The sequence below is a fragment of the Callithrix jacchus genome, chromosome 15 (assembly GCF_049354715.1).
Source record: "Callithrix jacchus isolate 240 chromosome 15, calJac240_pri, whole genome shotgun sequence".
NCBI lineage: Eukaryota > Metazoa > Chordata > Mammalia > Primates > Cebidae > Callithrix > Callithrix jacchus.
Genome location: NC_133516.1, coordinates 88,153,759 through 88,172,325, shown reverse-complemented (window position 1 = coordinate 88,172,325; position 18,567 = coordinate 88,153,759). Strand labels below are relative to the sequence as shown.

General features: G+C 37.2%; 2 protein-coding genes across 83 annotated transcripts in view; one reads left to right on the top strand and one right to left on the bottom strand.

Moving 5' to 3' along the window:
• ZBTB20 (zinc finger and BTB domain containing 20) overlaps window positions 1-18,567 on the bottom strand; it is an 829,160-nt gene that overhangs the window by 236,486 nt on the left and 574,107 nt on the right. The gene's annotated exons all lie outside the window — the stretch shown is intronic.
• LOC128929807 (protein fantom-like) overlaps window positions 1-18,567 on the top strand; it is a 109,723-nt gene that overhangs the window by 68,738 nt on the left and 22,418 nt on the right. For 10 of the 37 annotated variants that reach the window (XR_013527658.1, XR_008476945.2, XR_008476955.2 and 7 more), the window contains 3 exons: window positions 407-524; window positions 1,921-2,835; window positions 3,781-18,498. Coding sequence is in view for 6 of the 37 variants with exons in the window: in XM_078352136.1 (XP_078208262.1) it covers window positions 367-524; window positions 2,707-2,786 (238 nt within the window). In the remaining 31 variants the exon portion in view is untranslated. Of the gene's footprint in view, window positions 1-366; window positions 18,499-18,567 lie in introns of those variants that run through there. The other 27 variants (XR_013527661.1, XR_013527669.1, XR_008476954.2 and 24 more) reach the window with 18 other exon arrangements.

Sequence of the window (18,567 nt, the reverse complement as noted above, 5' to 3'; positions counted from 1 at the left end):
GATGTGCATAGAGTATATACACTAGCCAAGCTGATCCCCATTCACTGTGGATAGGCTGAAGTCCAAATTGCAAGTTGATCTGTCAACAGCTTTGAGTAAGCCTGACGCCAGACAAAACTTTAATTCTTTAGTGATATTTCTTCTTCACTTAAGGAGGAAGCCTTGAAGATGGTAAGTTAATAAGTGCATTGTTTTAGCTTTCTAAATAATGCTTTTTGAGGGGTTGTTTTAAAGATTCTCATTTACTCTTTTCAAAGAAAGTTATAGTTTCTCATTTTCTGGTTCCTTTCTTGATCTCTTTATTTTATTTCAGTGTGTGGATTTGCTCTATTTTTAAAAACTCATAACTTATTGGTTATTTTACAGATGCCAAGATATAGCTTGTTTGTTTGTTTTTTTGAGACAGGGTCTCAGTCTGTCACCCACACTGGAGTGCAGTGGCGTAATCTCTGCTCACTGCAATCTTAGCCTCCCTGGTTCAAGCAATTCTTGTGCCTCAGCCTCCCAAGTAGCTGTGGTTACAGGTATGTGTCACCATGCTCATTTAATTTTTGTATTTTTAGTAGAGACAGGGTTTTGCCATGTTGGCCAGGCTGGTCTCGAACTACGGGCCTCAAGGGATCGGCCCGGGCTCAGCCTCCCAAAGTGCTGGAATTATAGGCATGAGCCACCACAACTGGCCAAAATAAAAATTTTTAAAGAGGATACTGAGCATCTGAAACAAGGGGAATTTGTAGACTCACAAGGATTAAAAATTATTTTGACTGTCTTTCTTATTTTGAATATAGTAATACATTTATGTATCAGTCTATCATTCTGTTAGTATGGAAAATTCTAGAAAAAAAATCTTATTGACAATAAAAGACATTCAATTTGTGTAACAGTATTTACTGTGTGCATAATGTGTCCTAAGACACAGTATTAAAGTTCTTTCACTTAAAGTGTTGACACCTAGCAGAGGGATTAGACAAATTTATGGACAATTATGAAAATTAAATAATAAGATTTATAAAAGAAGTGCACAAAAGTTTGTTGTGGGTGGTATATAGGAGAAGTCAATGACTTTCGTTGCATGGGAGAGGTAAAGAGAAGTAAGCAAGAAGGGCCTCATAAAGGTAGAGGCATTTGGGATGAGCCTTTGAGGATAGATAATATTTGACATATGGAAATGAAGATAGAGATATACATAAGCAACAAAGTGAAGAAAAGAATGATATATAGGAAGTGGGCTATTCAGGAAAAAAATGCTTTTCTTTTGGAAACCATACATAATATTCCAGCTTCTGTTCTTATAAATTAGTCTAGGCAAAGTTGCCACTTATCATGTGATGCTCAATATGAAGTATTTTCCATGCCTATAAGAAACATTACTTTTGAAGCCAGAAGGGATGTGAGTAGATGTGAAATAGTGAGTAGACGTGCCTCAGTTGTGCTCCAGATGTTTCTGTAAACTTCTCAGTATGGTCTTCAAAGAAATAAAGCTCACAGAAATTTTATTAAGAACACTTATATTTCTATAAATAAATGGAAACTCATCTTCAGCTAAAAATATAGTGGTGGCTCACATCTATAATCCCAGCACTCTGGGAAGCCAATGTGGGAGGATCACTTGAGGCCAGGAGTGTGAGACTAGCCTGGGCAGCGTAGCAAGACTTCTCTATAAAATATTTTTTAAAAAATTTATTTGGGCATGGTTGGTCATGTCTGTAGTCCCAGCTACTCTGGCGGTGAGGTGGGAGGATCATTTAAGCCTAGAAGGTGGAGGCTGCAGTGAGCCATGACTATATCGCTGCACTCCAGCCTGGGTGATGGAGCAAGACCCTGTCTCTAAACAAAACCAAACCATGGAAATTCTAGATATCCAGGTATTTATTCAGTATCATATAGCTTAACTGTATTTCCTTATTATTTTATCTCCAGCTGAAGTTCTCTAAGTCATGAAGAGAGAAGATATCAAAGAGTAGGAAATCTAGCCCCAAAAGATCACAAAATCAAGGACAGTGACACCTTCCTAAGCTTTTTATTTGATTCTTCCTGTTTATTTGTTTACTTTCCTTAGTCATTCACTAATCGGTTCTGCTTTAGAACCATTAAAATAATACAAAAGTTACAGAAACTTGGTAAAATATTTCTTTGGCCTATTTCCAAACCACCCAAAATTAATGGGAAATGGTTAAAGTCAAAAAAGCTTTTTCTCTGACATGGATTTCTAAACAATATAATTATGGTTCACTCCATGGTTATGAGCTTTGGGAGCTCCCACAAAAAAGTCTTTGCTACAGATGTGGCCACTGGCTGCTATACCAGGCAATTTGATTCATGTTTGCTGTTGTTAAAAAAATACATAAAACTCTCTTATGTTGGATTAAGAGGCTTTTAAGAGGAAGCTAGACACAAAGGCCAGGTCTCTCTCTATTTGCTCATTCATGACAAAGGTAGAAGCTTCGAATTTGTGATACATGTGAAGAATGTGTGACATTTTTGCCTTCAGAATTATTTTTTCCATCATTTTATTTTATATAAACACTCAAAAAATAAGTCCAAACTAAACTAGTGATGCTTGGTCACTCCAAGAAGTATCCTCAATATAGCTTAACAAATTTACCCTTTTCTCTTCAAATCCATATTTATTTTCTGAGACAGTTACATGAAGTTTTGCCAAGAAAGTAACTGGGAGCAATAACTTTTGTTTAACTGGGCTTTTAGATTTGAGAAGCAATCCAATCCAAGACTGCGCAGGAAGACTTCCACAGCAATTGGATACTAGTGACATACAAGGACCTTAAGAACTCCACAATTTTATACTCTGTATAAATGTATGATGTGGTACCTAAGGTATTAGTCAATACTTCATGAGTATAGTAGCTCTGTTTATACCAATTTCTTGCAATGTATATTAAGTAATTTTATAGGAAAAATATAATAAGTAAAAGTGTAATTTCACTTCCACTCTCCAAACACTTAGCCTCTTCATACAATCCTCCTCCAAGCATTTCTTTGGTCCTTGGAAAACCAGTAAAAAATCTGAAAAATTGGGATTTTCTGTTTGGTTATACATGCATTTCCTACAAGTACACTGGGCTTTCCTTTTCTGATGCTGTAGAGATGACCCATAGCTTTCCTAACTCAATCTTATTGTTAGGCTGGTCCAGTTTATACATTAGTTAAAATGAACATTATAAATTTACAGTATAACTTATCTGGTACATTACTTCTATTGCAGTTTGAAAATGTGCCATTCAGAGCTGAAATGACTCAAACATAATCAGATTTTATTTCTAGAGAAGTCTACACTTCTATAATTCTGTGAACCCATCAGCAATTAACTTTGTCCCAGTAGAATTAATATAGTGTTCAAGTTCAAGATTGAGTAGATGAGAAGAAGAAGGAACAATAAAACTCATTCACTCCCATGCTAGGTTCTGCAAAATAGCTTCCCTGTTCCCATAATGTGATGTTTATCTTCCTTATTCTAGCATATTTAAAGTCAGTAACACTAAAAATCTCCTATAAAAAGGTTTGCATCTTTCCCCTTAAAAATGTACAGATGAGCTTGTGATAAAGAGATGATGTCTCCTGCCAAATTGTAATATCATGTAGACCAGTTACCAAGCAAAGAATTGAAGAAGCAGTCATAACTTCAAATACCTATCTATCCTTGTCAGCCTAACATATTCATGGATGCGGTCACAGCTTATCCCTCCTTTATCCTTTTTGGTTAGAAAACCTTTCCAGATGAGGTCATCATTTTCATTACTTTGTTTCTTTCTCTCTCACTAGAGTGTCTTTCTAAAGGCAACCAAGGACCTCTTCAGTGAAATATTGAAGGCAAGGGATGCCTGAAATGATTAAAAGAAACAAAGCTTTCCCATAGCACATGTCCTTTTCTTTGTAAGGAGATGAGGTAATATATAATCTTCCCATGTTACTACCACAAGGGCAATTTGTGGGAGGGAGAGATGGATTTCTGGGAGTGAAATTCAACTGCATAGCAAGGGCTATTTTTGGAAAGGCTTATCTTCAACATCCTCATTTCAGAATTGGTCTCTTTGCTCAGAGCAATACCTTGGGCAACACTGAGAACTCCCATCTCTAAGGTAAGAACAAAAGTTATTTCTTCATTGATGGAATATCTGATGAAGAAAAAGGAAGACAAAAAAACAATAAATTATTCTCATAAAAGGTGATGCATATGAATAAATGTCAAACCCTTCTGCTATTTCTCATGTGGCTTGTACACAAGACTTCTATTTGATCTTTGGCTCTGCAGTTTTTACCACTAGATGACCCAAATGTGTAATCTGGATAGGCAGCTAGTTTGCTTATATATAAATTAAATGGCTTCAAGTGTCAACAGTCCTCTGTATCTTTTTAATATCCCACAAATTGCTTCAATTAGGAACAGCTACAAAGAACCTTACCTTACCATAGGACATGGAATTCACACTTGCCAAAGAAATCACTGCACGTGTAAATTAGAAACTAATCATTACTTCCTCTCTGGATATAGTGGCAGGTTTGCCTCATAGTTTATGTTGAAATATACATTTTTATGAAATATTTCTCACTGTAGTCAGCATCAATTTAGGAGTATCAAACACTGATTCCCAGTTCTGGCACGCCAGAAAACTAGAAGTGCAGACAAAGGGAACTGACAAAGGCCTGGACTTTTCTTATACTTGAAGAAGCTAATTGTATTTGTAAATTTCTGGCTAAAAACCTGACAATTATCAGATCTGCCACTGCAAGGCTATTCCTCAATTTCTTCAGCACATATTTTTCCCTGAAGTCTCTCAGAGAAGTAATGGGCTTTCAGAGATGAAAATGAACTTGACAATCACGCTGCAACTCAAACTGATCTTGATTCTTTTCGTCACTTTTTAATTCATTGCAGATGGTGTAAATGGGATGTTTACTGGGTGGCAAGTAATGAGTCTTGTTGTAGATAATAGTGATGGACAGAATCTCACACCTGTCAACATCCCAGCATCTCAGCAGCTATATATGGTTATCACCCATTGCTTTGAAGCACATGTAATATTGTGACAGGATGCACAATGTTTCTCCCACAGAAACGATGGTTGATACACCTGAATCTCACTAGTTCACATATCAATTGTCCTGATTCCATCCTCACTGTCCACATGAGTAGACATTCTAAGATGTGTTCTAATGGAAAATGTAATCTGTTTAAACATCCAGACACTCCTCTTCTAAGGTACCACCATTTATCACAACTGTCAGTGCTTCTGTGGAAGAGTAATGACCCTCAAGCATGGGATAATGCTCCATAGGGACCTTATGAATGCCACTGCCAAGCACAGAAATTGATTGGTTTTCAGTGGAGCTGGTATGTGCATCATCAAAGACCTGCACTTACTCGCTAAATTACAAGTGGCTGTTTACTCCTTACACAGTAAAGCCTAGGTTAGGAAGCAACAGAGGCTGCTGACTTTAATTGTCCCAAACATGTGAGTACTAGGTTAGGACCCACCATTGAAATGGACTTAAGCAGCTTGAACCTGGAAGTTGGATCAGAGTCATTAAAAAATTCATTGGGAGATAACATAGATATTGTTGCCTTCCCCTCGTTTTTTCTTTTTTTAAATCTTCTCTATCAATGGAAGATAATAACATCCCACGAACCACCATTAGCAATTAAAAACTAAACAGAATAAGCATGCCAGTGAAAAGTTAACTATTTGCTTCCTTCTTGTAAGCTTCCCTTCATCCAGAAGAAGATCTGGTTCTGGATCTGTTCATATATTGCTTCTCAAAGTGGAACAAAAGATGAACAGTTATGTGGTATGAACTCATGATTTTCAAGTCTCTCCAGTGGGTCTACTTCCTCATTGATCATTTCCTTGAAGTCCTCCATACCTTGCCAATCTTATCTACAATTTCTATCAAATTGCCTTAGAAGACAGGATCACTTGCACTCTACAGACTGTTTACATCTCAGTATATGCCCTATCGCTATCAAAGTTTCATCTAAGACACATCTGTTCCTCAGTGCTTGGACATCCTGAAGATACCCTTCAGGATGTGGCATCCATATGAAGTCACAAAATACCAGTTGATCTTTCTATGGTAATTGTTTTCCAATCTGTATGAACTGAATGGCTCAACTAAATAAATGAAGAAAATGAAATATTTTACTCAGTGATTCATTCCATATTAAGATAATACACTAAGTAATGAATGGCCCTGTGGAATCATTATAGTTATGAGCATCTTTTCTACTTGAGAGTTCTCTGTTCCCCTCACAGTTGAGAGTTTTTATGCCCAAATTAACTATACATTTGGTATTCACAATATTCTGATTATTAGTTTCTCCAAAGATGGGACTTAGGCACTTTCCTGACAAGAGAAGCTTACAATTAGATGCATCTTAATAATTAATAAAATTAATGAGATAATGAAATTGGAAGATCTCAGTATTCTGCTGAGGATGAAGAAATCTTTTTGAGAATTAGTAATGTTCAGCCGGGCGTGGTGGCTCACAGCTGTAATCCCAGAACTTGGGGAGGCTGAGGCAGGCGGATCACAAGGTTCAAAGTTTGAGACCAGTCTGGCCAACATGGTGAAACCCAGTCTCTACTAAAATACAAAAAATTTGCTGGGCGATGCCTGTAGTCCCAGCTATTCAGGAGGCTGGGGCAGGGGAATCACTTGAACCCGGGAGACAGAGGTTGCAGTGAGCCGAGATTGTGCCTCTGCACTCTAGCCTGGTGACAGAGCAAGATTTCATCTCAAAAAAACAAGAGAGAGAATTAGGAATGTTCCAAAAGACAATAAACACAATCAGACAGTGAACTGAGCAAAATGTCCTTTGATGTAAAGTGTCAGCTAGAAATGTCAATCCAATTCAAGACTGCATACAAAGGGACATTGTGTCTTTGAGCTAAAGGTATTAAGTTACCTGATTAACTTCTCCGGAAGAATGCGTTATGGTTTGGACACTTTTATTACCTGAAAGATGTAGACAAATTAGGGAAGATTAACAACCAGGTTTATTAGTAAGTAGCAGATGAGCTGGTGTGAATGGTACTGGTTGTTAGGCGTTCTGTATTCTCTTCTCAGCTTTGATACGCTCTCATGCAGGAATAGTCATTCTTGAAATTTAGATAGGATAATTTATATTCTTTTCACCAGAGAAAAGACAGTTTGGGAATGAAAGGGAGGGGAAGTGTTTAAAACAGCATAAGGACCTGAGGTAACAGAAAGGTCAGAAATTCTATTACAGACTTTTTCAACTCTCATTTAAAAAACACAACCAACAACAACCAGTTGTTAAGCCTTTATTTGAATAAGCTCAGTACATTTAGTATTTGCAGTATGTTTTTAATATATAGTACTTAATTGTTTTTGGTCTACAAAATAAGGCTATTTCATGATACTATATTATTATGTTCATGTTTCCCTGGAAATATAATTTGCAAGGTCATTCTAGGAACTCTGATTATGAAATTCAACATCACTTTAAGTGAGTTATCCTGAACTCTAATGCAGTTTCTTGTCTCTTCATATTTACCCTGGAGCTATAACCTATAGTCTTACAGAAATGCCCTTTTGGAAGAGGCTCCTACTCTTGGCCTTCTGAATGACTGTCTAGATATATTTTCATCTATAATTGCATACTACACCAAATTTGCATTATATATAAATGTCATTGAGAAATGATTAATATAATTTTTTAGTTTATTAGTGAAAATAGGTGGGCCATAAGCTAAAAATAAACCATTATTTTTACACATGGCATTCCTAGTTGTATTTATTACAATTTACCATTTACTAAAGTATTTCAATTGGTTAACAAGGAATAATAGAACTAAACTTCTTTCAAGCAATATTGGTGACTCACTATAACCCTAATAAAATAATATATTCCCTCAGACTTAATCTTTTAGTTCTATTGGGAAACACCTATAAACCAAAGAGAATTTCTTCCTTTTCTGATGTTCATTCAAATTACATTACCTATTTCCACCATTCAGTATGGTAATTTCTGGGAACTACCTTGACGGATGGATAGTGGTAAAGAAGCAAACATTTAAATCTAATTTAAAGGGACAGAAGAAGGTTATAGGTAACCTGTGATCTTAGGCAGTTTTCAGGAAACAGAGGAATCACAGTTGTGATGAATCTTAATAAAACTGGCCCATAGTCCCAATAATTCCCTTACCTATTGAGATTCCTGGTTGCTAAGGGCTTTATCAGTTACTTCAACAATCCTCCTTCTCTGAAAATAACAGTACCTCATTGTGAACAACACTAGATTGTACTCACAATTCCTTTTCCCTTTCTTTTCAGAAAGAACAATTTAGACCCCTAAATAATACTATAAATGGCTAAAGACATAGGACATGCTAAACCTCATGAATCAGTTTCTATTCTCTTGGCTGCTCAACAAAAGACATTGCAAATTCTTCATGAGGCAATGTATTACACTGCCGTGAGATTACTTTTTGTCTTCAACTTTCGACATTTCTTAAGCATTAATTGGGATTACTTTCTTTTTGCTCCTCTACAACCCATTCTCTACACAGAAACTACAGTGATTTCTTTCAATGTGAGATGAGATTCTACTACATAAATCATCAATGGCTGCTTACTGTGACTAGAATAAAATTCAAGCTTCTCATTCTGCAGTCTATGTAGTCTGGTTCCAGATTCCTTCTCTGAACACATCTCCAAGATACTTTTCCTCATTCACTGACCTATTATAATTCACATGCCTAGCTCACTTGAGCCTTAGGGCCTTTGAAATTGCTATTCCAATTTGCCTGAAATGATTTCCCTTCATTTCATTGAATGATTTCCCTTCAATGATGTCTGGTTTCTAACATCATTCAGGTCTCAACCAAATGCCATCTCCTTAAATGCTATCTGTATGAGGTTTTACTCTTATTTTCTTCACTTCACTCTTCATTGTATGTTAGCAAGTTTACATATTTATTAACTATCTCCCCTAAGTAGAATGTTCTAGGACCTCGTGAGCTCTGATCACTACTGTATCTCCAGTATCTGGAACAGTAGGTGCTCAACAAATACTTGCTGAATGAATGAATAAATTAATGACCAAACAGTAAATAAATAAGTAGTAAACAAAGCCAATATCAGTGCTCTTTATTATAGTAGTCACTTAATTGTACCTCAAAATGCTCTAAAAATAAATATGTACTTTCCCTGAATATTAGGATTAAAAATACTCAGTTTATTAATTAAAAGCCAGGACTTCAATTTACATTAATGACTGGTCCAAGATCACACGGTAAATATATATTGCACAATTCTAGTCTAAAATCTTGTCAGCCCAATCAGTCCTACAGTGATTTTCTTAGAACACAATTGTGAACTAGGGATAATCTAAGGTCCACCAACAGGCTTAAGGGGGTTTATGAATCCTTTGAAAAGTTATTGCATCCTTTTTTGGGAAGAGGGTCCATAGCTTTTATCATCTTATCAATGGAAGCCATAAACTATAAGAGGCTGGGAATCTCTTTAAGCAATACCATTCCAAAACAAATTATTCTTAATCCTCCGTAGGTAGATTGGAAAGGCTACTGGCTTCAACATTTTCTGTAGAGAAGGAACACCTATGAAACTCCTATCCCTTGCTGAGTAGACATATTCTCCTTTCTAGCACCAAGTCTGGGGCATGGTGGGCCTCCCAGGTTGACTATCCCTTCTTGGAGCTCATGGGGAAAGGATGTCTGGTACAATGAAGATGAGAAGGTATCATTCTAATCATGTTTTTGATTAAAGGAAAGCCACTGTGCTCTTAGATTGTGTTTGTAGCATTTTTAGTTTAATTTCAGGGATGTTATTGTAGCTGTGAAACTAGATAATAATAAGAAAAAACTAATTCTTAGGTACCAGAAAGTCAACATGAAAAAATATATAATTCTAAATGTAGGTCAAATTTTATATTTATCAGCATTGATCTAGTGCTATTGCGGTCTGTTCTTAAATTTGTTTTTCTTTTTTTTAATGAAAAAACAATGAATGCAATAATCTGCTAATGTAGTGATAAAGAAACAGTATATATCTTTCCACATACTATCAAAGCAGATTAAAGAGTACATTTTGCCATTGGAAATACTGTATTGCTATAGTAAGTAAGAATAAATTGTTTCTAAAGTTTTTCTAGACTAACAACTTAACAATAAATAAGGTACGTTTTCCCTGTAAGGTTTCTCTTGAGCCTGTCACTTTTTAGTAGATGACGATGATGATGATGATGATGACGATGACAGCAACAGCAGCTAACACTGTTGCTTATTATGGACCAGGTCCTGCTCTAAGTGCTTTACATTCATTACTTCATTAATCCTCCCAGCAAGTATGTCCATGAATTAGGTATTATTATTATCTATTTCTTAGAGATCAGGAAAGTAAGATGATGGGGTTATTCAACTTGGTAATGAGGGGTAAAACCAAGATTTGTATCCCACAAATGATTAAATGATTAAAGAGTTTAAAATATTGCCAAGAACCACCAAAATGTGACACAGAGACATGATGTGAACACACGCTATAAATGGATATGCTGTTGTCCGGGCTTTGTTATTCCATTTATAGAGCTCAAGCAGAGTAGATTTAACATAACTCCCAAGAGTCCTAGGATTTTCTAAATGGTAAATAGATGTTGGCTTCCAGTTAAAGTTACCATCTGCATCAGCTCCTAACAAGAGAGTCAGCCTATCCTTTGATGCTTGGAAACCAGGCATTGACTTCTCCTCAATAGCTATAAAAGCCCTAAATGGCATTTCCTTCCACTGAAGGCTGTTTCATGTACATGGAGAATCTGTTGTTTATGTCAGCCGCCCTTATCAATTATCTTAGCTGGACCATCCAGATAACTTGCTTCTCTATCAGCACTTGATATTTCACTTTGCACTTTTATGTTATAGAGATGGCTTCTTTCATTAAACTTCATGAATTAATCTCCAGTGGCTTCAAACTTTTCTTCTAAAGCTTCCTCACCTCTCTCAGTCTTCATAGAACTGAAAAGAGTTAATGTCTTGCTCTGGATTAGGCTTTGTCTTAAGGGAATGTTGTGGCTGGTTTGATCTTTTATCTGCACCACTCAAACTTTGTCCATATCAACAATAAGACTGTTTTGCCTTCTTCTCATTGGTGTTTTCACTAGAGTAGCACTTTTAATTTCCTTCAATAACATTTTATTTGCATTTACAACTTTATTACTGTTTAGTGCAAGGGGCTTAGGTTTCAGCCTATCTGGGCCCTCCTTACTAAGCTTAACCATCTCTAGCTTTTGATTTAAGGTGAGAGACAATGTGACTGTTCCTCTCACTTGAACACTTAGAGGTCATTGTAGAGTTGCTAATTAGCCTTATTTCAATATTGTGTCTCAGGGAACACGGAGGTCCCAGGAGAGAAAGACAGATAAGGGAATAGCTAGTTGGTAAGGCAGTCAGAACATATAAAACATTTTATAGATTAAATTTGTCATAAGGGTGTGGTTTGTGGCATTTCAAAACAATGAGAATAGAGACATCAAAGATCACTGATCACAGATCACTTAAACAAATATAATAATGATCAAAAGGTTTAAAATATTGCCAAGAACCACCAAAATGTGACACAGAGATATGATGTGAACACATGCTGTTGGAAAAATGATGCCAATAGACTTGCTCAATGCAGGGTTGCCACAAACTTTCAATTTGCAAGTAATGTAATGTCTGGGAAGTGCAATAAAGTAAAGTGCAATACAAAGAAGTATGCTTCTATATCCTCTTTTCAATACAAAGATGCTAGGTAGCCAATTGCTATCACTGTCTTTGTCTATTCGGGTTACATTCACTTTCCTCTACAACTTTCCCATGACTTTTATACTGTTACTTTTTTGAACAGGATGTGAGACACATGAATCCTCAGATCTGCAAAGGCACCTTTGGCCAATGTAATGAGAAGTGCTAGAATTCTGTTCTGGGTTGGTTCTCAGCTAAAGATGTGTGCCTATTATTCCTAGAGCTAGGAGAAGGAAGCGCAGAAAGCACTTACTGTACTAACAATGGGAACTGAATCTCATTTTTAACTGAACATGATGGAAACAAAGTACATTATTAGCCTGAAGTTTGCATAACTCTAAAATGTATTAATCTTGGGTAAAAATTTTAACCTTAGTTTCAGAATCCTCATGACGTTCTTAGAATGTTTAAATGAGAAAACACTGGTTATATTAATCAGTTATATTAAACCGCCATTTCTGTAGCTTAAAAGTGGTCAACTGTTGCCACAGTCAAGTGGTTAAATCTAAGGTAGGTAGTCAAATGTTAACCACTATTATTGTTAGAGAAATTATTCTCATTCTACAATTCTTCCTTTCTGAAAACATTTCTAGTTTGGAATGTATGCTGATAACTAGTGCTGGGGAGATAGGGTTGAATTTGTCCATGATTTTAATTTGTAGTACATGGACTTTTAAAATTCATATCATAGCAGATATATCTCCAAATTATGCCACAAAGACAGCCTAGAAAACAAACTTTAGAAGATTAAATTCATAAAGGCTTATTATTTTTCCCATACCTGGATGTACTTTTCACTAGATAACTTTTCAATAGAAATCAAGTTCATGAAGCAGGTTTGTAGGGACAGTATTAGTTTCCTGTTGTTGCTGTAACAAATTAGCACTAACTTATTACAGATCTGGAGGTCAGAAGTCCTAAAATCAAAGTATCAACAGAGCTGATTTTTTCTGGACTCTTTAAGAGAAAATCCCTTTCCTTGAGTTTTCCAGTTATTAGAAGTCACCTGTATTCATTGGCTCATGGTCCATTCCTCCCTCTTCAAAACCAGCAATGCAGCATCTTTAAATCTCTCTCTCTCTGACCTCTGCTTCCATCACCACATCTCTTTCTCTGTGATCCTCTTGCCTCCCTCTTTCCCTTAAAGGGCCCTTATAATCATATTAGGCCTATTCAGATAATCCGGTATAATCTTCCCATCTCAAAAATCCTTAATTTAGTCACATCTGCAAAGTCTCTTTGCCGTCTAAGGCAACATATTCACAGGTTCTGAGGATTAGAATCTGAGCATCTTTGGTGGGGTGGGGAGGGGGGTATTAATCTGTCTGTCACAGGGATCAAAATATTCTAGGTACCCAAATTTCAAGCAGCAAGCAAGACGGTATCTTATTTCTTTAAATCTTATACCATTGCAAGCTGCATAGACATTTTTACACATAACCTCATAATTTTTGAGGACATTGTGATATACAACTCTCCAGTTTCTCTTTTGGTTTGCAGAACCAGATTTTGCTCCTTTACCGAGTTTTAGTTAATCCCATTTATATTTAAATTTGTCCTTTTTGAAAATTCATACTGCTATCCTTAGCCAAAGAATTATTAGCACAGTAAATGCTTTCTGCACTTCCTTCTCCTAACTCTAGGAATAATAGGCACACATCTTTAGCTGAGAACCAACCCAGAACAGAATTCTAGCACTTCTCATTACACCTTTCTTGCACCTTCCTTCAGGCACTATATTGACATCTCAACAAGCACATAACACCAGCATTGCAGGTGTTAACACCAGTGACTATACCATAAGAAATTCCCTTAGGTAGCTCCTTGCATGGATAAACTGAACTCAAGTGTCTTCCGTGGCTTCCCTAAAATATCTGCTTGCCTGATGTACATCTCCCTTGTCCATCATTTCCAACGAACACTAGTCCTTAAACATTTAAGCCTCATCAGCACATGCCCATCATAACAGCATAACATCCTTGTCCTGCTGGAAACTATTCAGCATCCAGAGGACCATCTTTATGCTGATAACACTAAAATATAAAATAATGCCAACAGCTGGTGCTACAAATGGCTTTTAAAAACGATGTTCATTCACTAAAATTCCTCTTGCTACTTTTGACATGAAACACGCAGTCTCTAATTATTCTGATCAAGACGGTGAAATACAAAAACAAACTTTAATTGTGTTTAACAGATATTTAATCAGGACTCACTGAACTACAGATTAAAGCTGAAATTCATAAACCATAATTACCCGATTGTCGCAATCTTTTGGTCCACATTCTCCTTCCGTCTGGGCGTCTGGCACCTTGCCCCGAATTTCTTTTACTGTCTTCTCAGCTTCGTTACTGTTCATGTTTTCCAGCAGAGATTTAGCACAGATTACAAAATATCTGTTCTTGGCAACTTTCTTCATTAGCTTTTTTTCCCCCTTGCAAAAAAGTTTATTTATTTATTTTTTCTACCAGAGTAGCTGGAACAGGCATACGTTTAGGGTGCTTTGATGACACAAACTAATTATATAGTTATCAGGAGATAATATGGTAGTGATAACTAAAGTTACTCTAGTTATCATGTAGGTATCATGCAATTTCTCTAGTATACCATGCGGTGTGTCCCAGTCACCATGTATTACCTAATGTCACTACTGCACTGTTTCATGGAAAATGCTTATCTCGCTCCAACAAAACCTTTTCTGCCACATTTAGAGGGAGAAAAAAAAGTGAAATTCTTCGTTCTAATTTCCAGTATTGCTCATTCCCAGTAAGATGTTGTCATGCAAATTTAAGGGAAACACCTGCCCTCTCCTGAAAATTTGCTTTTACAGGGAGCAAATGGAGCAATTCTGTTCTTTGTCTTTTCTTTTCTTTTTTTTGCTTCACCTTACCCAGGTAAGAGAAGTAATTACCAAGAATACATACAATTTCTCTTTCGTTTTTCTAAAAAGGAAACCATTCCCGCCCACCCCCCTTCAAGAAACACCCTATTTACTTAGGATTCGTTTAGTCTGGCACTTCCCCCCTATACTCTTTCCTTTCAAATTTCAGTCACTCACATTTGTTTTTCCTAGAATTATGGTGTAAATCATTCTTAACAAGCTAACTTGAAACTTCTCTCACTCAGTAGAAACACAAAATGCCACTGTAATTGAAACACCGAAGCTCGAAACTCTTTCTAACCAGTTCTTTTGGGCCACTCTTCAGAAGGACATGCCGAGTTTCCCTCGCAGTGCGGTAACCCCTGTGTCACGCAGCTAGGATAACATCACAGACCAAGGCAAGAGGATAAAGGGAAGGCGCTGGTTAAAGAAGAGGTGGGTGGTTCCTTTATTCCCCCCAGTTGGGCAGTCAACCCTATGAAGCAAGGACTGTAGTTGCTACTTATTTATATCAAGTTGATGGCTTGAAGTCTGACCTCGCTAAGACCTTTAGATATGACATACCACCCGAGAGTTCCAGTTTAAAGCAGGATGTAGTGGCTTCCTTTGCAGCACAAGTTGAAAGCTATTTCCAATTCTGCTTTTATTAGCCACCTCCCAATCTGAGAGCTGCCCATTCATTGCACACTTAACTCATGTTGGGGTAAAAATCACCTCCAGATTTAGAAGGGCCAGAAAAATTGCTATCCCATCCCAGCACATTGTTCTTCAATCACACCGTTCCTCTAAATACAGTTGACAGCCTTTGAGATGCAAAATGCATCACTTTAATGTAGTAGAGGTCCCCTTCACTGCATTGCCAAATCTATTTAGCAGAATCTTCTTGGAATAATCTGTCCCTAGACCTAAGGATGCACAGTGATTTTAAGCATTTTAAGCTAACGATAATGGTTAGTGCTGAGAACAGATGTACCTGGCTGTGATGTGATCTATTCCAGTAGGCTTTTATGAGCGGTTCATTCCTATTGACTTAGCATTTTATGTCTGTTCTTTTGCCTGGTGTGATGGTTGCATAGGGGTGTCATGTGTGTATTTTCCTGATGTGTGATGGCTGCACAGGGGGCTGTGTGTATTTTCTCAGTGCAATGGCCACACAGGGTGTTATGTGTGTGTTTGCCTGGAGTTATAGCTGCACATGTTATTGTGTGACTCTTTTCTCTATTTGATGCTTGCTCGCAGGGTCCTATGTGTATCTTTTTCTGAGTGTGATGGTTGCACTCATTGCTGTGCTAATGATGGGCATTTCTAGCAATTATCTATCTACAGTCCTCGGGAAAAAATGCAGTAAAATCAATAAACAGTGCTAGACAGGCCCTTGTAAATAAGAAATGACACCATGCATAAATGCCATTTCCTACTAGTGAATGTTAAAATCCAAATTCTGTTACCTTATTGGCATTGGGATAAAATTTCTATGGTCTCTTCATCTCCATACATTGCAATCATTTGGGGGAGCTGGAGATTACTGCTGGTTGGAGGGCTTTTACACATGAATCTATGTAATGATACTTTTTGCTACATTGTCCTACACATCACCTCTTATACTGCACTCTGATTTGTCCTGGTATAATAGCTGATATTCTAAAAGTGAACATGCCTTTCATTTATTCCTTCAGTCTCACCAAGCCCTCTCCATATGCCCCCTACATCACACATACAAAACCTCCTCCCTTGCCTCCCTCTCTCTAGTCTCTATCCCTCCTGTGTTCACCAAATAGAACTGACAAAGGAAACAACCAATGAGGTTAAAGTCTTTTGAAACCCCTGGAATACAGATGAGCTGGGAGGCATCTGGAAACAAAACCAGACACTTGAAATCAAAGAGACAAGTAAATTACTATCCTAATCTAGGAATAACTAAAGGTGTCAGTGGGGTTCCATTGATAGCACTTGGCTCTAGGCCAGAATGCCAAGGGTTCAAACTCCACACCAGCTTTGGGCTCAGGCCCAAGACTTGCTACTGCAGGGTGTAGCAGCATGTGCAGCAGTGTTAAAGGTGTCAGCCTTCTGCACAGAGGTTAGGTCCAAGTCCTTCTGCCTGTTTGTCATTACACCCCAGAGAGATGCAGAGATAACCCTAGCTTTCTCTTCGCTGCCTTTCTCAATAGAACAGGCTGGGGAGGAACCGGTGCTCAGCAGCAGTACTTGCTACTATCAGTACCATATAGGTAATTAGTAAAATTCCCCTTTACTGATGAGGCTGCTTGAAGTATGTGCAAGAAAATCCATTGTCCCTCTCCCACCATGAAAAACTGATGTTTGTCCTAAAGATTCTTCCATCAATGCAAAGAGCTAAGTTTGGAAACCTAAAACCATGTGTCTAAAAGAAAGAAAATGTTTTCATTGGAACAGCTTACATGTCTGGTACACTTGCATAAAAACTATTGCATAGCATTTTAGAGCTAAAATTGCTATAAAATGCTTAATACAGTAAGAATAATTATGAGATTTTGCATGCACAGCTGGTATACAACTAAAGTCTCAGCCACATATTCATCGAGGCATGGGAAAACCATTTATAAAAATTCCTGGTATGCCAGTTTCATTCACCACAACAGCTATCAGCACTTCCTTCTTTAAGTGGATAGGGAAGATGTTTACCTACCAAATGCTTTATTTCTTCTCTCATGGATGTTATCAATACATGATTCAAGAAATTTGAGTTACTATTTAGACAGTACAAATATAGCTGTTAACAGGACATGAATGACCTGAATGCAAGGCTTTCCCACTGAGTGAAGAAGTTACAATGATAGTACTAATTAATGAACCGAAAGACCAAATTATTAAATCTACTTGTATCTTCCCCTTTTTACCTCCACTTTTTGTTATTTTTTCACATATTCTTATCTCTCTTCATTTCTCTAAGATTCAAATCCTTGGGTGAGCTTCTGGGTCCTCTGGACTCCCCTGCCATAGTCTGCCTGGCCTTGCCTTCCCCTGGATAACACCCTGAAGACAGAGTTCTTCCTTCACAGTTTCTCCCAAATTGTAACAGGTCTTTGTTCTCCATTCCTTTTAGTTCCAGCTACCTCACGAAAAGAAGCTAATTTGGATGAGTTGTTAATGGTTAATAATAATTTAATAGTTTATTTCTTGATTAAAAACATTGATTTTAAGAATCAAATGAAGAATCTTTTTATTGCGGTCTTTTAGGTTCTATGGAAATTGCCATAATAGATGAGATGATTCTAATCAGAAGCATTGATGGACGCTCCATTGCACTTTTCTGAGCATAAGCAAAGGAGCTAGTGGATATATAGTAACTGTCAGGTGGACAGGAAGTTTGGGGACACAAAGGCAGCATGACACAATACAAAATGAATTGTAACAGAGCAGGAAACTCAAGTTTTAGGACCAACTAACTTTGCTACCTAGTGTTTGGCAAGACATTCAGTTTCTTAACTTGAGAAATGAGGCAGGCCCTGTGGGATCAACAACTCTCCATCATCCCTTCTGGCTCGTACATTCTATGACTCTCTGACCGAAGGTCGGTCAGCTCTCCTGGATTAGCTACCAGCCCCGGTTAAGAATTAATGGTTCTAAATAAAGATGGCAGTCATTCCACACTGAGCCAATCTAACTAAAGAGATACTGATGTCCACAGATAAGTTTTACCTGTCTGCCTACAATCTACTTTTGAGTTGGTTCCTTTATGCTATACAGGTATTTCTTAGCATTTTGTTTTCCCTCATTAACTTAATTAAGCAAACATTTAATGAGCACTTTCTGTACATGAAACACAGAATCAATCACTAAGGACAGGATTGAACAGGGCACCATCTCTGTTGCACAGATGATTTTATTATTCTTGTGCATTCTCTCTCTCCCCACCTTCACTTTTAT